The 24,625-nt window shown below is 34.1% G+C and overlaps 2 protein-coding genes across 8 annotated transcripts in view; one reads left to right on the plus strand and one right to left on the minus strand.

The window, feature by feature from the left end:
- The window catches only part of Oct-TyrR (Octopamine-Tyramine receptor), a 106,111-nt gene that overhangs the window by 76,106 nt on the left and 5,380 nt on the right, over positions 1–24,625 (minus strand). For 4 of the 7 annotated variants that reach the window (XM_069054681.1, XM_069054679.1, XM_069054685.1 and 1 more), the window contains exon 2: positions 4,118–4,157. The exons of the other annotated variants lie outside the window; for them this stretch is intronic. The gene's annotated coding sequence lies outside the window, so the exon portion shown is untranslated. The remainder of the gene's footprint in view (positions 1–4,117; positions 4,158–24,625) is intronic. 7 annotated transcript variants of the gene reach the window in all.
- On the plus strand, positions 17,682–18,746 carry LOC138134992 (uncharacterized). Its single transcript, XM_069053622.1, has one exon. The coding sequence runs from the start codon at positions 17,682–17,684 to the stop codon at positions 18,744–18,746; it is 1,065 nt and encodes a 354-aa protein (XP_068909723.1).

The following is a 24,625-nucleotide window of genomic DNA, read 5'->3' on the forward strand; positions in this document are numbered from 1 at the left end:
AAAATCGTAATTAGGAAAAATTAGATCTGTGTTTCTTCAAGTAAGAAATAACGAGTACAATTAAAAAGACGGATGTTTTTTCGTAGTAAGGACCGGAAGTCTACGGAAAACGCTTTCTTTAACGTTCACCGTTCGGCCTGCTTAATTAAATTTACTCCCAGTCTCTAAGAAACTCAATTACTCATTGAAATCTTGAAAATTAAATCTTATTAATACTCGGTGCAAGGTGTCATATTCGAGGAATAAAATGCACTGTGATGCACATGTTTATTATTTTGCCACGATACGAACAGAACTTCGTTTTAATTCTTGTAATGTTCCAGGAATACAATAGCGAGTTGGATACAGTGTGATAATCTCGCGGATACAAACATCAATCCACTCTGGTGAAGGATAAGGGTCGACATGTGCTTTCTGACCTCGACTTTAATCTCGGGACTTAAAAATTCTGTTTGCCTGTATGAAAAGTGACATTTTTGTCGAGATTAGGGTATGTGAAATGGAAAGCTCCCTTTTTATCGCATTGTAACTCAGCCTTTTAATGTCGTTCCACCAGAAACGTACCAACCGTTTCAACCCTGATTCGTGTAAAAAAATAAACACGATTTTTATTCAGATTTCATAAAAAAATCTTCCAAAAGATTTTAAATTATGCCCCGAAAAACTATTTCCGAGTGAAATCGAGCAGGCGGATCGAATTTAAACGCTCTGTCACTGGCCACCAGCCATATTTATATTACTCCCTGCTGATCCACTTTTTATGATTTATTGTCAGAAAAAGCTGCGAGTGGTAAGGTAACTGCTCCGCAAACACTCCTACGCGTATTAACTTTGGCCAGAACTTTTTTCGAACAGCTTTTCAACTCTTCGGTTTTATTTACATAAAAATCCCCAACCCTCCGAGGAATTAGTGACGTTCCTAACTTAATATATTGTTTTTTAAGAATGACTAAATTACTTAACTCAATGGAGAATTTAAATTAGTTGACAAACACAAATACTTTAAGACCGCGAACTGGAATCTAACCATGTGGCAGATAGTGATTTATAAGATTTTGTTTACAAGTCTCTTCAATTTCAGCGCACGCCTTCCGGTGACATTCATTAAGCTCTCATTCGTCTTCACACAATGACGTCACATGTTTTTCTATTTCACTTTGTTTGCCTACGCAGTTGGTTTTTTTATTTGTAACCGTTAAGCATTCGAAAATGCATTCCATATAACAAAATTGCTGAAATGTAGATATCATTTGCTGAAGTAATAAATTATTCTCAATATCATTTCTACATCTATCGCAATCATTTTTCGTTGTTTAATGTACCTAGTTTAAAGCATCACGCCAAGATCTTGTATATGAATTTTCTTGAACTTTCTACAGCTGCTTTTGATTAATAACATTATGTAACACATTCCTTTTTCCTCAAAAGCATAAAAAACGCATTATGCCCCTCAAGCTTTGCTTTTGTGATCATTACTTTGATATTTGATATTTTAAGAGTAAGAGTTTCAATTTACCCCGGAATTTCGCCTCCGAAAGCAAGAAAATTGATCAGTAAGGAAATAACTTCGATAATGTAACGGACTCTCTAGAACTTCTGCGTAGAATGATTGTCGTTTTTACTTTACTGTTGCGCAACGAATTATTATACTTCTCAAGTCTTTGCCAACAGTGCATCAAAATTTTAGACAAAACAACAAGAAAACGTGTCGAAAACTTGTGCACTCGGCCTTGCCCCGTACCTGAAACCTCGTTCTCGCGCTGTAAAATACACCTACCGCACTCTAATGTAAATAACTATTTTCGGTGTATTTTATGCTTTTTCCTGCATTTCCAAAACAGAACAAGACTTGTTATCTGAAACATTTATTCGTGTTTTTTTGTAGCTTTGTTATTTTCCCCTGTTTAAATAAATCTAAATCGTTGTTTTAACTACTAAATAAACCCATTTTATTGTGGTCATGATTACTAACATCATTCGGTCATGCAGACATCTATTTTACAAGAGTTTTAGTGTTGTTTACTGCCACATAATAACAGCGTAAGCACAGCATTAATCTACGTTACAGAATATTGTGTTTCCGTGTATAGAATCGGGCCAATATTAAGTCAATCCAACGAACGATAAATCCAACAATAAAAGTAGACCGCATTGACCTGTTTGTTCGTGTAATGTCGGGAGGTCACATTGAAATTGTTTCATTTGTCATACAGATCAAATAATTCGTTACGAAATTATTGAAGTATAAATGATGTTTTACACACAACGCGTCTTGTCTGTAATTACCTGTCGTTTCGTGGTCGATTTACAAACAATATAATGGGCGAGCATGTGCTCGTGTGCGTTAATTTGATTACAGACATGGCAAATACCGGTAATTGTGAGGTATTGTTCGCATATCTCGGAAATGGGTAAACACGAATAATTTCAAGTCTAATACACATTTCAAAGGTGTAAACTTGTTTGAAGAGCGAATTTGAGAAGACACGAGTCATTAGTAGGTACGTCTCAAAATTTGCGTCGTGTGGCATTTATATTTATCTCTGGATGTTTTAAATGACTTAGGACTATTGATTTAGCAAATGCGGCTGAAATAAATCGCTATACGAGGCTAAAATGAAAATTATGAAAAAGCGCGCCGCATTTTTGAACCATTAAAAAACCCTAACCGCTTTATAAGAACAAATATTTAGAATAATGTCGCAATTAACGTGCAAAAGTCTGGTCGCTCCTCTCAGCATGATACTTTTAATGTTGGTAACTTTTACCGCTCGGCATTCGTGAAGAGGCTCCCTCCTGCGACAAAATGCGTATTTATGAGCACGAGAAGGGGTGAAGTATGTTAGATTTACTAATTAAATGTAATAAATGGAAACAGTTCCGCGATTCACGTGTACCAGAAATTACCTTGGAATTCAACCCCTTCCTTGTAAGAGAATTAATCATCCGATTACATAACACAATCTCACTTGAAGTGGAACTCTTTAATTATGTGTGAAAAAATATGTTTATTTTTTGGGTGACGTTGGCAGAGTTTTAGGCTCGCAACCACAAAGACAAAAGTAAACTTCACAAAGACAATGAAACGCTTTAATTAATTTTATGAGACAAGTAGAAACAAAGTAAATTTCATTTTTAACGTTTCATTTTCAATTTGCGTAGCTGTAGGTGATAAAAATTCGTTTTTAAAGAGACGCCAAAAGAGATCAAAGGAAATTATTTAATCAACGGCGTATCACGACAAAAATTTTACTTCACATCAGTTGCGAAATTCATGTGTGTACTAATTAATTAATGTTATAATGGGCGTTGGGAAATATGAGAAAACTGAGGCAGACGTTCTGAACCATAATGACGTTTATGGTTAGAATTTCGTTTAACAAAAATTAAAAAATTACACATAATAGTTTAAAAGTTCCTGTCGTCTGTTTTACACTATATAAAAGTTTGGAATTTAGAGCGGAAACTGAGTTAACAGACTTTGATATAATGACTAAGAGTTCCAAGAGCGTTCGTTAACATCACAGGAAGCGTTGCATTAAATTGCGAATCAGTGCAGTTAATTTCACCAAAGCTGCACTTCATTAACAAATTTATGAGCTTCGGAATACGGCTTATTTAGTCACTCATCTGGTGATGGTTTACTGAAACTCTGATCGCAACACGCAAAGGAGCAAGAGTTTTGGCTGGTCCAAGAAAATGTTATTGAAGAAAATTCGATAGGGCATTGCAAAGAATCGGTCTATTTCAGCAAAAACTACCTAAAATAATTTTATTAACCATGTCGTATTATAGACCTATCTCTGCGTAAAAAACGCGTAAAATTTTCACGCCTCCCTTATACATATTCAAGTCAAGAGTGACACATTATTCTTTTTTATGTTATTTTAACGTGGTCTACATAACTGGGTTAAAAATTATGACAAAATACACTACGTGAAAAATGAACCTTTTTACACCTGCATTATACAACATATTATCTGGTCATACTCGTAGTATTTTCCCAGTTTCCCAGATTGTTAATAATCTAATATTATGAAAAGCTTCTAATGTCTCTTGTACTCAGTGCTGAATCTCTTAATTAAGTTTCACTTTAAACTCTAAACGGGTAACTTACCTCATGGTGGAAAAACGCAAGTCATTGTCTCGCCATCTACCTAAAAAAATTCTTTTGTAAAAATGTTTGATTTGTTTTGAGGAAAATTCAATGGAGTAAAAAGTCTCGACACAATAGTGATTTTCTAAACGATAGAAATACGTAAGCGCATTGCAGGATTATGACGTAATAGATCATATTGTGACTTTTATTGGTTGTAACGCGCGTCGATAGACGGCGCCAAGAGCGGATTACATTGAAACCGCTAAACATATTACACTGATTGCACTATGTTCATTAGGGGCACGTCGATGTAGATTGCCGGTGGGGACACCAAAAGGGATAAATTAATTCCTATGCATTCTATTAAGTAATTTGCTAATCCTTGTTATCTTATGAAAGCGCATTGTTGCAAACGCGTCAAGACGTTCATTACACACCACAAACATTTTAATGCAAGTAGTTTCTATGGGAGCTTTTAATTTGATGTAAAGGAGCTTATAGTTTACAACTTTTCACCCTTGGTATATTTATGGCGTAAACTGCAACACATTTTAATGCGTCCTCGTGGGAAATTAAAATTCGCAATATAGTTTGCAAAGTTTAAATGCATACAATATATCAAAAAGTCGAGATAGCAGACAGATCAGACGTGAAGAGCAGTCTAGGACGTTAAGCTGCTTACAATCCACAAAGACAATTTGTTAAAGCCTTTCAATAATAATATACAAAGTCGCACCAAAAGTTTCTTGAGACTGTGCAGGGACGTTTTTAGATTTGTTTCTTTCAGGCAGAATTCTTTAAAAAGTTTTTACTGAAATTTACTGAATTTTCTGGACATTGGTGTGTACTGGTACTGTTTCACTCTAGTTAAAATTATATGAATTTTCTTTGTCTGCATATAATGTATGCTCCATAAAACTGATAAAAATTTTATTTCAGGCCTTCAAAACTAGGCGCGAACACAATATCTTCTTCATAATTCACGTTTTCGTACTATATTCGCAAGAAATTTATTCCGAATATTGAGATTTATATTTCGCTTGTATTATTACAGAAATTATGGATATGAAAAATTAATTTCACTTAAATCGAAGGACTTGTGATACAAAATACTAAAAATAAAATATACTGCTTAAAATATAAAATAGTCCCGGCAATCAAGAAAATTAGACATGACATGAAAATTGCGGTTAAAAAATAAGCACGCGAAAGCCCTCGTTTGCCAGCGATAATCCCCAAGACAAATTGAATTCAATTTCCGAGGAAAAATGTAGGGTGATGAGCTAAACTACGACCACTAATTAAAGTGAAGTAAAACGAAACCGCATAAGTCCAGAGCAACTAATCTAAATCTGTAAGTTAAGGCTTACTGCATTGGGAATTTGAATACACAGGGAACTAGTTGGGGCAATACTCTCGTTACCATCTACAATTTCATGTTTTACTGCCTCGTAAGCGGAAAACTATTGTTTTTAGTTGTTGGTGTTTAGTTTCCACACTAGTGTTTCCAGCAAATTCATTTCGCCTGCCATTCATACATTTGATCGATAACGTCAAAAAGAGCACATTTTATGATACGTTGTTTGTATAAAATGCACAAAACAAAAAATCGGTTTTTGTGCTCGCAGCAACCTCGATGTGCATTTTACAAAATATGGACTTAGTCTATCGAGCATTACCTGCAATATGTATTATGTAATTGAATTCCTCTCACAGTGTCACCAATCACCAAATAAGGTTCAATTAAGATAAATAGTTTCAGAAGCTTTGAAGCTTTGAAGCTTGATTTAGAACAACCTTCTAGAGCTGAAAGGATTATTATTTTCCATACCACATCGGTGTATTCAATAGGGCATAATTTAGTAGAAAATGCATGTTAGTTACTGTTTAAATATCGTCAGTTACCGGAAACTCTATGTATGCTTCTCTATTGTAAACCAAAGCTTTTATAGTATAGAATAACGGGAAGCTACAAACATAACATTGTTCTGTTATAAGTTTTAAAAGTCACAATTAAAGTGATCTGCTTCTGTTGCATGAAAATCCATTTCATCTGATGCCAGAAACGAACTGAATTCATTTCACTTATCCAAGAAAAATTCAATTCCTTTCGCAAAACGAAATATGTATATTGCCATTCAACGTGGAAACGCTGCAAGCATTCGGGGCACTTTTCCAGATTCCGCAATATTATCGGAAATTTTTGTATTATAAAACAAAAATGTTTATATAATTAAATAGATATGATTTTCAGCTTACTTCGAAATTCATTTAATGCAAAAAATCGGTGGCATAAATTGTTATATGTTATGATATTGTAATATAAAAGCAAAACTCAGTTTCGTAGATTAAAAAATGTCAATGCAAACTTGTGAAGCTCAATGATGCGATTCGCTTGTGTTGTTTTTCCTGCAATAAAATAAAAATATTTTTTGCGATAAAACAAAAAATTCAATACAGTATTATAGTGTAGTTTTTTTTTGAAAAATGTGTTTACAGCTTTTATTTAAGCTAAAATAATGATAATATTTATTTCAGCAACTGACTGGAACGTTTCCTATGTTTCTGCGTCGATCGAACATAAACAAGCTTTCTCTAAATTTAAATTTTGTTTATAACATAAACATACATGTTTATGATAATGAGAAAGAGAACCGGGAACTAATTTTATTGTGAGATTTACTCTTAGAAATGTTTCGATGCATTGCTGGAATTGTCTTGTAGCGATTAATCCGGACAAGAATTAATTACTGAGGTTTCATGTAATAACACAGGGGTTCAATTAGTGAGATTTATTCTTATCATAGCAAAAATAACTTTATGAATTCGATAAGTTCAAACGCTATTTCTAGAATCACTATTATCGTGCAAGAATTTTTTATTATCAGTGTATTCTGGAAGTAATTTTTTTTTATTCTGTTCTGGATTAATTTGATTTTGAAATATCAATATGTTACTTAACGTTAGCTTTAATTCCATTTTCATTCATGTAAATGACGAAAAACAAAGGTCAACTTCATACGGGTCTTATCAACTTATCGAAATATATTCTTACTTCCTAGCTTCCAAGCTAGCTTCTTTGTTCTTTGTTCATGTTTTCTCAAATTTCATCACTTTGTGTTGTTGCATTAGCGGGAAAAATATGTACAGAAACCACATTCTAAATTGGTAGTAGCTGCTGAAAATTGCAGCTTTCTTTATGTAAAAATGTTACAAAACCCTGATATCAAATTCACTTTGTTTAATAGAAAATAAACACATTTAACAATATCGTATTTTCGTTTATCAGTTCATCACATTAAAATTCAAGCAGAAGCTTAATTTTCAACGCATTTTACAGATTTTTTGTAAAATTAAATTAAATATTAAACAATCTGACCGAGCAGATGTTGTTCGCAAAAAAGTGAACCTTAAAATCCTACTAAAAGCATCCAGCATTATTTTGGTTTTTTTTTCTGACAGAAATTCATTTCACTATAAATACATTTATCAAATAAAAATATTCACGGTGGGAAACAATGCGAACTGGCAAAATCGATACAGATATGTTTTTATAGCACTGCTATTATTAAAATGATTTGCTTGTAAAATGGCGGAAATTCTACTGCACTGATATAGCGGATCATAATAAATATAAGTTGATCTGCTTGTTTCTTTTTCAGATGTCCGTCATTAGAATCTGTTTCGGAATTACAAAATAAATCCTGTAAATTGCCCTCCCAACAGTAGACGTTTTTAATTAATAACCATGAAAGCAACACAAAAGCTTTCATCATTCGTTGCCCTTTATCACGATCCGATTTAAATTCCCCAAATTGCACGAATATAATGCTGAAATATGATGCAGTATTGAATAATACGAATTTGTGATTAATATGAAATCAATTTGGTCGGAACGGAGCAAAGTTGTAACGTTTGGACGTCACTCACGAAGTGTCTTTTCAAAATAAATAACCGCTTCGCAGGAAATGACGGTGGCTTCACGTGTTTCCCAATAAATTGAAAATCTAAATTTTCTCGACCGCCTCTCCATAATTTATTTAACTTCATCGTTTATTTCCACTTTGCAGTCGCTACAACCAGAAACATATTGGAGTTTACCGAGTTAATGTTTCAGACTGGTGCTCGCAGAGCGCTGAAAATTTTCTTTTCAACTTTTAATCTTGTCTACTGAACTGGAATATTGGATTTATTTCACTCGTATGGGTTAATATTGGATGTGCGTCGATGAACTGGAATTCTGCGTAAACATGTTACACCAGGAGACATTGTTGGAGTGACTGCTGAAGAGCTAGAGTCAAGCTCGTAAAACCTTTTTTACGAACTGTCTAGATATTTCAAGAATAATAAAACTCTTCAGGGTTTATTACCGGTGCGCTAATTTTCTTCAACCGGTACTGATGCGAGTTTTTTCACACACAGACCCAAATAAAATGCAAATTTGTAATGTTTTCGGGTTACATGACCTACGTAATGTAGTTTATGCCTTTCAGTTGGAGAGCAAACTTTATATTGACTTGTTAGATTTAAAACGAGTCATTGCAAATTTGAGTATTTCCCAAGGGATTGTTAGAGAAGTTTCGCTCAATTCTCTCTTCCCAAACAAAATGCAAGCAAGGTCGTGTGACATTTTAAGAATTCCTGCTGCTTTTGATATGCATAGCGATTACGAGAATTATTATAATAGCCACGAAGTATTTTTGCTGATAATACTAACATTTTTTTCTTGCCCTGTTGTGGTTATAAACTTCCTCATTTGAATGTTTCGTAGTTGCAGCCCAACGTTACCTTTCCATTTGTTTCGTCTTTGTGGAGAAACAAACTGTCACGATGCAGAGTGCAAAACCAAATACTTGTTTTTTCTTCTTGAAGAAAACCGCAGGATTTCTTTATCTAACCTTACTACCCATTTAAATACTTATCTCGGTTCTCGTTGGCACTTATTTTTTCCCACCCCTGAACGGCTCTCCCATAAATTGTTTTTGTTTTGAAAAGTTCTGTTTCTTATACTTTTTAGTACTCGTAATCCATTTTCCTCTCTTACAATTGCATACTAGTGAAAAAGATAAGAACGTGGCAAAATGTAGATACAAGTTACGTTATGAAAATATCAAATGTTTGATATGATGTTTTTTAACTAGGACTGCTTGTGTGACTCACTTTACAAAAGCTCTCAACATTTTGGTATATTGCCAATCACGAGGAGTACATCCTGTGCCGCATTTGCATCTGAGACTGACAAACCACACCCGGATTACAAATTAGGTACGATGTTTCCTAGACTTCGAGACTTCACCAAAGCAATTATTTTCACTGGACTAGATCGATTCAATATAACTGGCCGTTGGTCGAACATCATCCTTTTGAGAGCTTTTCAAAAGCTCAAGTCGAATTACAATCGGAAAATTACACCGAATCATAAACCGTAAATTCTTGAAATGTCCCGTATCAATTTTTTTTTATTTTGTTATTTTGTCGAATGGAAGTTTTTAACTATCGCACGTTCAAATAAAATCCTGTGCTGGGAAGGCGTTGGAAACCGTCAATTGTTGTGCTTTTTTAAGGCGTAGATTAATTGGAGTATGTTGACAGCTAACCTAAAATTTAGAGCCAAAAATTTTTTTCTCTTTTTCTTTCTTTGCAATGTTTTACATTAAAAATAGAATAACTTAACGATTCCTATTCTCGAAGGAAATATCTAAGGGCAACCTTTATTGAAAACAAACATGTTCAATTATGTCCCGATTAAACATAAACAAATGTCATTCGTGTCAAACGGCGGGAAATTCAAACTTTACACTGTTCTAAACGGTAGAATTTTTCCACCGCCTACTCAGCCCAGGATTTCATTTAAATGCGCGATGTTTAGTAGGCCATAATGGTAACTTTATTTTAAGTTACTTGTAGGAACTTGGAGCTAGTAAATTGAATAGTGATTTCAGAACTATCGTTAAAGTTCTTTCACCTCTTTAAAGACTTTAACTCATAAAAGATAACACCATATTTGCGACAGTTTAATGTGGGTTCTTGAGCATCATACTTCGCTTGCAACTAATTGAAATAAAGGCGAAGTTCCGATATATGAAACTGTTATAATTCGAAATCATTTTAAATAATAATAATAAATTAATAACATTACACGCCATTCTGTAATAATTGCAGTAAATTGAACATTTAATATTAAATTAAAATCCCTTCTAGCATTCATCCGATTTTAAAAATCGACAATAACTACAATACTGTGCAAATTATGTTATTGTATTCATAACAACTGATGATTATTATCTGCTCAACTGTAAATGTATGAAAATGGAATAAATAAATATGATCTTTTAACAACTTTATCGAGAATTCTATTGCGGCAGTTTTTGAATGTTGCCAGATTTCAGTTAAGTTCAGTCAAGAATAGAAGTGAGTCTTTTTGTGCTTCGCCCAGTTGCCTTGACTTTGTCTCGGCCTTGAATCTCTGGACATAGCACAAAAAGACACTTCTATTCTTTATGACATAGTCTACTATTATCTTACTAGGGTTTTTTTACTGCAGTTTTTATAATATTTATTGAGCAACTTTTTGTGGAAAAAAAGAAAAAGAAAATGAATGTGGCGACGTGGATTATTTTAAAAAACCTTATTGTTTATTTTTCCTAAAATAACTTTTTTTTCAGGTTTCTTTTATTAATTAATCTCAGTTTTTGTTGTTTTTTTAACACCAATTTTCTATTTTGTATGCCCAATGATTGTCAACATTTTCACAATTAGCTAAGTGATAACAGCTACTGTCTAGGTACATTTTATCATTAAACAATTATTCCCAATAACTGTTAAGTGAAAGATTAATAGACATTTTTTTATGCTGTAAATATAGACAATATCGATTTTCAGTTAAAATTAACGACCTTATCTCCATTATCTTCCAATGTTACTTCTTTGTGAAGGAAGTTTCACTATGCTTTACAAAAAATGTGAACCAGAAATTAATCGTATCAGATAAGGTTCATTTGCACTTGATAGATGGTTGCAATTTTAACAATTTTGATGAATACCTATTGGAAGCATCAAAATTATCAACCAATCGTCGACCAATAATAATTTAAAATTGATAATTCGCGCGTTCTAATGAAATCCTGGGCTGGGAAGGCGTTGGAATTGTTGTGCTTTTTTAAAGCGTAGATTAATTGGAGCATGTTGACAGCTAACCTAAAATTTAGAGTAAAAAAATGTTTCTTTTTTTCTTTCTTTGCAATGTTTTACATTAAAAATAAAATAACGTAACGATTCTTATTCTCAAAGCAAATATCTAAAGACACCTTTTGCTGAAAACAAACATGTCCCGATTAAACATAAACAAATGTCATTCGTGTCAAACGGCGGGAAATTCAAACTTTACACTGTTCTAAACGGTTTAATTTTTCCAATGCCTACTCAGCCCAGGATTTCATTTGAACGCGCGATATTTATGCAAAATAAGTTATATTTATATAAGATTTCTTTTTCATCAGCTTTAAATAGAACCGATCGGGGAATTGTTCTGTCCTGTGTAATTGATTTTAATATTGGTATCAACTATATGATATTGATCAAATTTTTGTTGTTCTTTTGTTTGGGTAAATATTTGGTCATCTATCATGTTCCATAGAATTCTAGGTGCTCACTTGCAAACGACCATTATTATTATAATAACAACACCACAGCACAACACTGGACACAAAACTTGTTAGAATATTGAACTACGTGGTGCAAGCAATGAACGCAGCCCAGTTTAACAACATTTTATCTCTCAATTGTAATAAATAGCTTGTAGTGCAGTTACGATAATCAATAGGTATCTGCACAAAATTCTGCACAAGTTTTTATTACTTCATAAATAAATAATTTACAGTGGTGGTTACTCCGACATTAGGACTTTTAATTTGGCAGCAGATCAAACGTGAAACATAAACAGGAAAATGATTACAGAATATTCAGACCCTAATTTCTGTCATTAATTAGTGCTACGCAAATAACAGACGTATTTAGGATAAGAAAAAAATTAATTGTGGTTATCTCTTAATATACATTCTTATGTTGGCGTGTTTATTAGAGGACATTTAGTCCAATTAGTTTAGAACAATGTTTGTTTAGTTTTTATTGTTCTTTCATCGAAACTAATGAAATTATGAATTGTTTTCTCAATTGATTAAAATAATTTCGATGCTTCGTTCCAGTGAATATATGTATTACATATATATTTTGCTTTAACAGGAATAATTGTAGATTTATATATAATATATTAAAGAATTTCCTGGTGTGCACTTCCTTGCTGAGATTTATCTGTAAACCAATTTATGTTCCCACATTTTTGACAATCTTGCAAGGCAAATATTTTGATACAGGATTGCCGAAATTACTTTACAAATTCGCTTCCCATTCTCCTTGTTTGACACACGAGAACATTCGATTCAAACAGGTAGATAGAGCTGTGTATAAAATTTTAGCTTAGCATATCGAAATTGAATAAAAATCCGTTTAAAGCGGCAGCTTTTATTTCTTGGCAGCTCGCGTTTTATCGCATTAATCGATCACATATTTATGATTACGTTTTGGCAAACGGTCGAAAATCAAAAATCGTGAGCCGATTTCAATTAATTATAACGGCAGTTATTCCGGTAGCGTTCAAGTCTGGGAGCTCCGGGGATATAAGAGATTCCGGTACATCGCGTCGAAATTTCCACATCGACAACGTCATCTCTCTGGGGTCGATTTGAAAATGGAGAACGAAATTTATTTTTAGTGTTCAAGTAAATCAGCCGCCTCAGGATCGCACTAATTATTTGATCGAAACTTTGAAAAAAAAACTTTGCGTTTTATTTAAAAAGCGAAGTTGGAGATTGCCGCTCCGAGGCAGTATGAAAAAAAGGGCAAGACCTAATTTTAGATCAATTTAAAGGAGTTAGAAGGCAACACCACAGTAATATTTATTTCTTGTTACACGAGCGGAATTGCAAGCAAGGAGCGCGCTGTTAGATCAGAAGGAAGCTGTTACTGGCTCTGTTTATCCATGAGCGATTCTTCGTTCTTGTAAAGTCTCAACGACTGGCAAGAGATTACGAGAGCTTTGTTGTAATGCCGGCCAAGTTAAAAAGCTCGTTCGTCTCTTGTGATTTTTGTTGTTGTTTTAAAGAACTAATTTATCTTGTCAGCGCAACGGTGCTATTGTGAAATTTTTGCCCGCTTAAAATACACATCATCTAAAATGTATTGTGACCGAATTGGAGATTCGGATGACAAAAAAATTGGTAAATGGCCTCGCTCTTGGTCATTTGAAAGAGGACCTCGCTTATGAATTCAACCAAAGTCTTTGATAAGCCTCATGTTTTTTCTTGTAGCATTTCTGTACCTTTTTGTACGATTTGGACGTTGATAAATATTCGAGCTCGAGCAATGTGTATTTTTCTCTTGCGCTTCGCGCTTTGTCGTTTCAAATCAGATAAATCCTTGATGGCCAGACTCCAATTTCAATTTTTGGGAAATGGTGCGTTATGGAGCTTATTAATCGCCGTTTCGGGCTCGCAGACTCGCCTCAACATCATGTTAACAGAGACAATACACTCTTCCATTAATTTTTTCGAGTGTTTGAATAGACGAAACGACAATGGAGATAATAAATAGCTGACACGACATTTCGTAGCATTGCTTCGAGTTCATTTAACAATTTTTATTTAACGCACACATGCCAACCAAGTGACAATTTCATTTTACATTTTGTGCAGGGAAATTGTCCTTTTGTCCTCCGCAGACAATAAAAATTTCACTGTCAGCCATTGTATATAATTTCTGGATTCCGTTAAAAGCGTTCAACATTTTACATTCTTGTGACGTTGAGGTCGAGTCCTGACATATGTATTTGAACAGTAAATTGCCAGTTGCGGCCCAGGGATTTTATTATTCCCGCTAAATAAAATTGAAACCAAACAAGATGATATTGTTCAAATAAAAATCTCAGTCTTATCTTTCGCTAAAAACCAGAAACGGGGCGAATTTAATCCGCGGTATTAAATTAATACGGGGTCACGAAGAATAAAATGGATTAATATCCACCCGCATTTTGCTTCAAAGGGTAATTTTAAGAGAACATAAAATTACTTAGGTTATTTAGTTAGGTATATCAAATTAAATTTGTAGGTCTCGCAGGAAATTTCGTTGCATGCACTTTACCGGAGCTGAACGTGAAACTATTCCATTTACGCTTTCATAAATTTTTTCCATGAAATCTTTCCCTGCATTTCAACTCTGAAATGAAACGTTTTACTCAAATTTAAATTACGAAATTCAGACCGGTATAATAACCTGTTAAACCCACGTTAAATCATTTAGGTGTGTTTTGATTGATTACACGAGATGGTGAAACTCAAAACACTGAATCTAATTAATTTAAGCTCAATGTCAAATGTAGAAGTGGCGCGATGGGAAAGGGAAATGTGTCTTCCTCAACGATTTTTTTAGTCCATTTCCCTAATTGTTGTTTTTTCGAGACTTCGTAAGAAAACAAATTCTCTACTCATCAACGACATAATAAAAATTAATTACAACCATAAAAATGCTGTTACATTTTCTTTTAATCCATTTTCCATACTTACGCAGCTTTATGGTACAAGTTTACAAGGTAATCATAATAAAAGCTTGATAGTAACTTGCATAAACAACAAAGAATCTCATTATTTTCGATAAATGTGATGACAGGTCATTAAATGGAGCCTGAAAATTTACTTAACAAAAATTCGGTACACTCGTTTTTATGATATCGGGTGTTCATTTAAATTTCCGGTCAAAGTTGGCGTTGAAGAGTCGATTGTGAACGCACCACTCGTGTAAAAACGCGAACAACGGTAGGATTTAAACAGCTGATCCGTGATCCGTAATCCGTAGTGCGTTCACAATCGACGCTTCAAGGCCAACTTTTAAATGAACACCCGATACAATACAATTGTATTGCAGTGCAACTCTCTCAAATAATGACATTTAAGTAATTCATTTTTCATGAGTTCTCTTGTCATTTTACAACAAAATTCAATACATAATATCAGTTTTCAAGAGCTGGAGTACTGTTACGTAATTGTCCTATACTGTTTCCCCCAATGATGGAATTGAATCGGTTCGGCATAAATTTCACGTACACTGAACCAGCTGGGCGTGTTGGTGCAGGACTGGTAAGGGACTATGAATTCTATTGGCTGCAGAATTCCATTCTAGTAATATTACGAAACATGCTCCCTGTCCAAGACAATTAGCTCAAGCTAATGGACCGTTTGATTCATAACGATTCAAGTTTCGCCTATTACGTTAAAAAGTTGCACTTTTCACTAATATCGTTCTTGCATGTTTTACAACAATTAGCTAAAGCTGCAAGTTCCATTTTTATGTCAATACTGTAGAGTATCTCAAGAGACAAGTCCATGATAGCTTTTACTTTTTTCAATGATATTGCATGTCAAACATCAGATAAGGCGATATGTTGTAAATCACGTTCATTTGGAAAATTGCTTGACTTTTAATGGTAAATACACAAATATAAGTGAAGGTGAATCGCAGTCTTGAGTGGAAACACGAATCATTTTTTTCGCTTGTTATTCGTGGATTATTTTATATTTCTTGTTACCAGAGATGTTGACAAATTTCGCGAGTATTAAGTTTCCAAGACGCGAGCATCTCTAATTTATAAAATTTGATAAAAGTACATTTTCAAGTTTAAATTTCCTGATATCCTACCTTTCAACTCCAAAGCATAGAATAACTTTCAAATTTAATTTCCCATAGGTAATAACTAAGCAATGTAGTAACTAGTAATGTATACTGGACACTGTATCGAATAAAACTTTGTTAACACTATAATACGAGCTTGTTACATTTGGAACTAATGTAAGTACACGTAAGGAAAAGTAGCAAGCTCTTCTTGTTAGAGTGGTACTTAGCTGTTAAGTGAATTAGACAAAGTACAATGAATAGTACCACAAGTTGCACAGAAAATCTAATGAAGTTCATTTATAATCCTTTGATATTATTGCAATTGTCTCACTGTACTATCTTCGCAAGTTTGTAGAAGTGTACCAAGTATTATTCGCAGATGCACAAAGACCAATCTAGTTTGCGGATGCGCATTCACAAGTGCATTTCACAATTAACGTTAAGAAAATTTCACTTTATCAAGATGCAGCTCGGCATTTGCAGCGAAATCCAGACAATTAAAACCAGACCTTTTAATCAAAAGCGTCGGAATGTTAGACAAACAGTGATAATAATTACTTATTTCCACAAATCCTTCTGGTATGTAAAAATTAAAAAGGGTGTGAGCTACAAAGTGGAGCAACTTGAGGAAAATGAGACCTGGTCACGTTCGCACGTATCAGCAAGGAAGTTGAAGTAGTTTATTGAAAGATTGTCTTTTTCGGATATTTTTTGTTTCTGCATTTATGGCGACTCAGCTTTCAGTTTTCAGCTTCAGCTAATTCCGCTTATTCTTGCAGCACCTCGACAAAATGGAAACGTCTGATTCTGGACGCTTTGAAAGTAATCTTAGATTGAAAGGAGTGCATAAATATTTCTGCGGCCATTAGCAGCCATCCGTCTAACGGTGCTGAAAACGGTCGTTGTTAGCGTCGATGATAATGGAATTGTCGGACATTAGATTTAACGATATCTGTTTTACCGTGCCCGTATCTTGTCAATAACTTTTTACATTTCGTTCTGACACAATCAAAGTTGCGTAATTACGGCTCTATTATTCGGGAAAATGGGAATTCGAAGGGTTGTTTGATGCTAACTTTATTATTGTCCAGCGTATTCGGTATTCGATTTTGTGATTGATGGACGTAAAAGTCACTTCTTTTATTAGCCCTGATTATTTGAAATATGGCGCGTCGATAAGATACGAGACTTTTTCTTTCCTTTAACATATTTTTTACGGCACTCAGATGATGATACAGCTCATTTATCTTCTCAATAAAAAGAATATCATCATTATCGAACCATAAAGATTTGGGAATTTCTCTGCAAGGTACAGAGACGTTCTTGTTAAGTGGAGTCATAAAGTAATAAATGTATTTTCTCGGCAATATTTGATAAATCTAACGGAAGCTTTTACGCACGAGACATTACGGCATTTTATTGCCCTTCACTTAAAAGAAATATTAGACGGTTGTAACGAAATTAAGCGTAAAGAAATACTTTTATGGTGCAACTGAAACAAACCATTTCCATTTTTCACTGTTTATGCCATCTAGAAATGTATCCACAAAGTTAGAGAAATGTGAAAACAAATATGTAATATCTTAAAATTTGTACTTTGTAATTAATTAAAAATCGATGATGACAGCTTTGCTGTCAAAACATCCATCAGATTGAGTTTAGTATTAATCTGAATTTCATATAAGGGAAACAACAGTGTGCTACAATACTATATTATTCAATGAATGATGGCTATTATTATTCGTGAGGATGATTTTGTGTCGCGAACCGAAGGCGAGTGGCGTAATTCATCCGAGCGAGTAATAGCCATTATCCGAGTGAGAGGTGATAAGCAGAAGACAGCGGGCAAGAAAGAGAGGGCATGCCGAAATCGCCGAAAGCAAGGAAAGAAAGCAGCAAGAGAGAAAGAGAAGAGGCTAGGATGTCGGAAGAAGGCCTGAACCCATTCAGAAAGAGTTCCAGAACCGAAAGATCCCCAAGTAGAGGCGAAGAAAGAAATCAAAGCAAAGAAATAGAGAAGAAAATAGAAACAGTGCTCAGAGAGATAAAAGAGGATATGGCGGGAATAGTAGAGGAGAGCAGAGCACGAAGAAAGGAATTAGCGGCAGCGAGAGAGAAAGAGGGAGAGCAAGAAAGAGAGGACATGCTGAAATCGTCAGAAGTAAGGAAAGAAAGCAGCAAGAGAGAAAGAGAAGAGGGTAGAACGTCGAAAGAAGGCAAGAACCCACTCAGAAATAGTTCCAGAACGAGAAGATCACCAAATAGAAGCGAAGAAGAAAATCAAAGCAAGGAAATGGATAAGGAAATGAAAACTACCATGATAAGAGAGATGAGAGAGGAGATCAAAACACTAAGAAAGGAATTAGCGGCAGTGAGAGAGGAGAATGGGGAGCTAAGGAAAGAATTAGCGACAGTGAGAGAGGAGAGGAGAGGAAGAGACGAAAAAGAGCAGTTGGAGAAGGCAGATTGGATGAAAAGGATGGAAATGATAGAGGAAAAGATGGAACAAAGAGAAAAGAAGGAGAGGAAGAATAATGTTATAATAACTGGAATAGGAGCAATAAGTGGAAATATAGAGAAGGGGGTGGAAGAATGGTTAGAAAGGGAGATAGGGGTGAAAGTGAATGTAAAGGAAGCATTTAAAATAAATAAAGATAAGATGATGCTGGCCAAAATAGAAAGTTGGGAGCAGAAGAAGAACATAATGCTAAGTAAGAGTAGGTTAAAGGAAAAAAAAGGTGAGAGGATGTATATAGATGACGATTTGACAAAAGAAGAAAGGGAAACACAAAAGAAGTTAAGAGAGTTGGCCAGAGAGGAGAGAGATAGAGGAAAAAGGGTGAAAATAGGATACAGGAAAATACAGATAAACGGGGACTGGTTTAGATGGGATAAAGGACAGGAGAAACTGAAGAAAATTTGCTAAAAGAAGGAGAGAATAAGAAGACGACTCGGCGAGAAAATGTACAAGGAGAAGGTGAATAAAAAGGTAGGGGGACAAAGACACAGAAAAGTAAGAGAGAAGAGAGAGAATAAGAGAATCGAAGTACAATAGGGAGGAGAAAGAGTATGTGTGAGAGAGGAAAATGATAGCGGGTTGCAGAGGTGGGGACGAGGAGAGAGAGAACAGGAATGGGAAGGAAGGAGAAGAGAGAGAGAAGGTGCAAGAAGTGACGCGAGGATAGTGAGAAGATCAAACACATGCGGCGAAATGAGAGAGAGAAAGAGAAGGGAATGGGGAGTAATAGGGAGCGAAGACGGCAGGGAGATGGATGAAAGAATAAGCAAGAGGAGAGAAAGAATAGAGAACGAGAGGAGTGAGGGAGAACAATAAATTGTTATTTTTATGTTTTGTAATCAGGAATCTGAAAGCCCGTAGGGCAAAATAAAGCATTTTTCGTTGTGAATAACCATTATCCGCCAGTAGAATACTATACTTTTTCTACGACTATGAAAATTACAGTATTATACAATAGGAGTGGAACGGAACCAGTAATAATAACGAAAAATAATTTTTACTTGCATACATTTAATTTATTTTATATCAAGTGTTTTTATGTTTTTAAAAACATTGATCCATTTTACGCACCAAACTTCAAGAAAAATTATGCATTTGGTATAATACCATTGAAAGGTGGTCCTTAGAAGGGTCCTGAAGGTATTTTTACAGATTTTTAATATGTTTACGGAAGCTTTTTTTATGTAGATATACGATATACTGAAAACCAGAATCATTGCTCCCTTTTTAACATAATTAAAGTTATTTTTAACAATTGCTCTGTTTAGGTTTTGGTAACATAATTTTTCACAATAAATCCCACAATTTTCTGATTAAAAGCTATAATAACTAGCACTACATAACCGTGCCATGGCATTAAAAAACATTTTACTATTAAGAACACAGCGGTAACAACGATGTATGTTGTGTGAATGAAATTTATAGTTCTTTAGAACACGGTGAAAAGTACAATGACTCAAGGTAACTTTTGCTATAACTGTCACTGCTTAAGCTTCATCTGTTGGAGTTTCAGTTTTCGTGTTGTGCTTTCTACCTTTGCGAAATTATTGGGTTAATTATTTTGTCTCTGGAAAGAAACTTAACTGACGATGACTTAACGAATTAACTAAGGTATTATTAGCTAATAATTGTAAGTAAAAGATGCATCTCTTGACAAACTGAAACCCTCGAAAACTTAAGGAATGAAAACATTGTGGTTTCTTTAGAGTCTAGACTGCATAAAAAATATCTTTCGTTCGTCGACTGCAAACACAGTGCTAATTAACTGTTTGGTTTATATTTTTCGTGTTAAATGTATTAATTTTTATAGCAGTTACCTCAGCTTTAAGCAGTTAATCTTTTTTAAATTACGCAAACGCTAAATTACGTCCAGTCAATATTTCAGCAAGTCCTAAGTAAGTGATTTCACATAATTAACTTAAAACGTGGTCGATTAAACGTTGACTTGTTTACAATTTATTACATGGTAGCTCAAATCTGCTAAAACGTAAATGGTGTTTTGACTAATGATAAACTATATAATTTTTTTATTCCTGGGTTATGTCCTAATTTCTTATTCTTCATTGTCTAATAAGTAAAGGAAGTGGTAGTAAAAGTTTAATTTTACACGAGTTTGAAAATTGAAAAAAGATTAAATAATAAATTCAAAATTTGGCGTAAAATATTGTTCAATGAAAGAAACTGTAATAATAATCAATGAAATAAACATTTTCCTAATATTCAAGAAGTTTCAGAAGTTATCTTATTTTTGAAGTGAAAACTTCTTTAGGCGCACCACGACATTATTCCCGGGCAGTGATTTAGTTTCACGGTCACGCGTCACGCGTCACGTCACACGCTCCGAGGTGAAAGGTTCCAGAAAAATCAAAACCCTTAATTGATTTTTAAAAACAGCATTGACAACAAATGACCCAGAAGAGAGTACAACAAAATATGGAACTTTTGTGAAAACGATTTTAATACAAATTTTGATATTTCGATGATGATATTTTCCATAACATGCAGAAAACTTTGGTTGTTCCCTGGTGTATTTTATTTCCAGCTGCTCAAGTGCCTTAAATCTTAATGTACATTTCGAGGTACAGTTCTCATCTTTTACTTCTAATTTAAGTTTTTCACAAAGCTACAAGCATTTTTTAGTTTATACCCTAACGATGTTTGTCCTGAAACCGGGCGGGATCCTAGGTCAACAAATCCCCGTTTCTTTTCATAAATCCCTTCGCAATTACGAATAAAAATTTTACTTCTTGTTGAATAATAATTTGTGTAAAATACGCGAGCGGCGTACTCCTGCTCCGCCTTCAATAATTTCACACCAATTTTCAGATTTAAGTGGAATTTTATAGTTGCAATCTTAACGGTGAGCAATTTGCATTTTTATTTTCCGCAATAATAGTTGACTTTATAAAAGAGATTTCGTTAGGCAAATGAAAATTTTATTTGTTCCCTGTCGTTTTGGCGTTATACATTCCGGTTAAATTCTATTATGCGAAACTCGCTCGTTTAACTAAATTTCATGCCGAACACAATAAAATCCGTAAGGGCATCAAACTTAAACAAGCCGTATTGTTATTTTGATTTATCCAACAGAAACGAGACATACTTTCATCGTTAAGCTAAATGAAACTGCACTCAATTTTTTATTGCCCGGAGCACTGATCTCATAAAAGCGAACACTAAAACTACCGGTGTGAACTTGTGCCAACATTTGATACACTACACTGTGGATCAATTCATAATTGTTGCACATTTGATCAATTTACGCCGTTATTAATAGATGATAATATATATATAACGGCGTTGACTAATGCCCCCTAATTATAGTGCCTGGCACTAACGTCGATTGTGATTGAGGGACAAGAATAAATATTATTGCCACGGAAATAAATTGACTTGCTCTATACCCAACAATTTTATACATAATTAGGGATTTGTCGTGACAAATTGAATAAACACTGCACGAGCTAGTACTGCATTTGTTAAATTGTTGTAAAACGTGCAAATATTGTTAGGAATGAACAAAACGACCAGTTACGTTGTAACAATCGCATTCTATTTTTAATTTTGTCTCTGTGTAAATTAATTAACCAATTTGGCCCACGTTCGACGCGAAATACGCTATTTTAAAAATTTGCACCGGACACTGTCAATTTCAGCTGACTACATTGATTTTTCGAAAGGTACAATTTATTCATCTGAAATCGATCGGTGACGAAGATGTTACACTTTTTAAATTGTCGGTAGTGGTAGTTACACAGATGTGTAGTTCCCAGCAATTTACCGCATTTAAAAATCACTAACGACAACGAACTCCTCGTGGGGAAATTGTTAGTTTATTTTTGGAATATATTTTTATTATAAAGATAATGATTCACGATAAACTAGTGGATTATATTTTTTTCTACGACCACTACTCAAAATACTCATTTTTGTACACCGTGTAAACGTGTTGCTATGCACAACGTGGCATTTTGTTAGAAATTTATAAGAATTATGTTTTCAGGTCTTGTTTCAAACAGGTTTGAAACACATGGTAGAATCAAGGATGAGTATAGTAATTATTGTGTTTATTAACTCCTAACCTCAATCACAGAGTTGTATTTTCTGTCAATATATTAAATCTATCTACAATTTATAGTTCCCATCATAAATCTGTCCATTTGTTTATTTGTTCCAATAATTGTTTAAAAATGTTTACCTTATTATCTTCCGTTTGTCCGATTGGTCTATACATCATCATTTTAGATACTATTTACTAATATTTTGTAAGTCATGTAATAGAAAGAGAAGTCATTTTTATCAGGTTAAAAATATATATTCATTTTATAAGCAAAAACCACATTATGTTCTTTCCATCACTCAAAAAAGAATGACATGAAAAGCTCAGCCACTTATTGAAAAAAATGTATTGATTTTACACATTTTTAATTAAAACTGTTTTTTCAAAAAACGTCGAAAAAATGAAATGAAATTCTATTGAGCTACAACTCGTTCTGTTCAGTTTGAGTTCCATTTACAGTAAATTTTTATGTCAATAAATAACACTTTATTGTTTCGATGTTGCCAATGTAGCCACTAATAAGTCAAGCGTGATGCAGAAAAAACCTGCAAGGTTTGCCAGTTTGGTGAAATGTATTGCCAAAAAAGTGTAATAAATAAGAACATGAAATGATGAAATAAAAATGGCACTAAACTGGCATCGCATTGAACATTCACAAGAGTGCTTTGCAAGATGTGATTTAAAGCGTCTCATCGTCAGTTGGAAAAGATCAGATTAAACCTTATTTAATTTAAATTCAGCCAAAGTGTTTAAGTTTGAAAGTTATCAGCTTAATATAGACGCTCTGCAAATTTATTGTATAGTCTTTGGGAACTATAAAATGATTGTGAAGATTTCCTTTAAGATACGAACAAGTTCATTATTTAACTTATCCCACTATGCACCGATTTCTGAACAGTCAGCCAAGTTACACCAGGAAAACTTTATAGTCAGGATTTCTTATGTTCCGGTTTCCGTTAAGAAGCAACAAATTAGAGTCACGTGTTTTGGAACGGTCTTACATTGTATTAGCTAGTTTCAGTTTGGGGGAATGTGCTTCGCAAACACTTTCGATAAACTGATAACATGTTTTCAACAGTTTACCAGCAGACCACAAGTTACAGTTTCCTGGTGAAGCTGTCGACAACTCAACTGCAACTGGGTAATTACACTGGATAATGTCGAACATCGGAAGGCAGTCCTGGTACCATCATAATTCATGCGATGTTCTGTTTTAATTCCATTGCAGTTTGCGTTTTTTTTTTTAAATCGATAAAAGGAATTTAAGCACGATGCGAACGAATATGATGGAAATCAATTTTTCCATTATTTTGCATACGATTTGTGTTTGTCTTTTTATTGGAGATAAAGAGTACGCAGCTGGTATTTATGAGCAACGATTTAACACAATAATTTCCAATTTTTTGCATAGTTATAAGATTTATTCGTTGCAGACGTTATCGACAGGGGCAGTATAATATGCATCAAATAAGGGATAATTGAATCAACAAGGAGTGTTCCGTTCATGATAATTTACCATTTTGTCGATACATAAGTAGTTAATTGGCTCAAGCATATTTTCAATTTAGTTAACTCACAATGAAAAATAATGATCTTACACTCTTATCTGCAGTCAATCTACAATAAAGTGGTGCAAGGAGAGAAATATGGTTATACAGTGCATTTTTTTTAACTGTTGCCATAGGGAATTGCATGGTGAAACTGATACCCCCTGTTAACTTTTGTTCTAATGAAAATATTCAAACCATTTTTGGAACAAAGTTGGAAGATTTTTTAAACTATCGGATAGATTACAATTCAATATATTAAACTGTCGAAAAAGTTGTGAAAAAAATATTTTAGAGCGGACCGGAATAATAGTACGTCGAGCGGTCGCCAGAATAGCGTTCCTGTCGGCTCAACCAGCACCTGACCAAATTCCATTACAGAGCGACATTTACAAAATAGTCGAAGAAAAACATTTTGAACAATTCCTTTGATAATTTCTGTTAATTTATTGAATTATTTGTGCGTTAACGTTATTACGTTTTGTTTTTTTTTATAAAGAAATTTAATCATAGCCACGAGAAGATCTCGCTATTTATTTTTTAAATGAACGACAAAAATCAAAAGTGGAGATAGGCAGTTGCTGGTTGAGCCGACAAGGACGCTATTCTGGCGGCCGCTAGACGCACTATTATTCCGGCGTGGTACAAATATTTTTTTCACAACTTTTTCGAGAATTTAG

Source organism: Tenebrio molitor, chromosome 7, assembly GCF_963966145.1.
Source record: "Tenebrio molitor chromosome 7, icTenMoli1.1, whole genome shotgun sequence".
NCBI lineage: Eukaryota > Metazoa > Arthropoda > Insecta > Coleoptera > Tenebrionidae > Tenebrio > Tenebrio molitor.

Excerpts from the sequence above, each read along its gene's own strand:
- LOC138134992 (XM_069053622.1), top strand. The coding sequence starts at position 17,682 with ATGCCGAAATCGCCGAAAGCAAGGAAAGAAAGCAGCAAGAGAGAAAGA.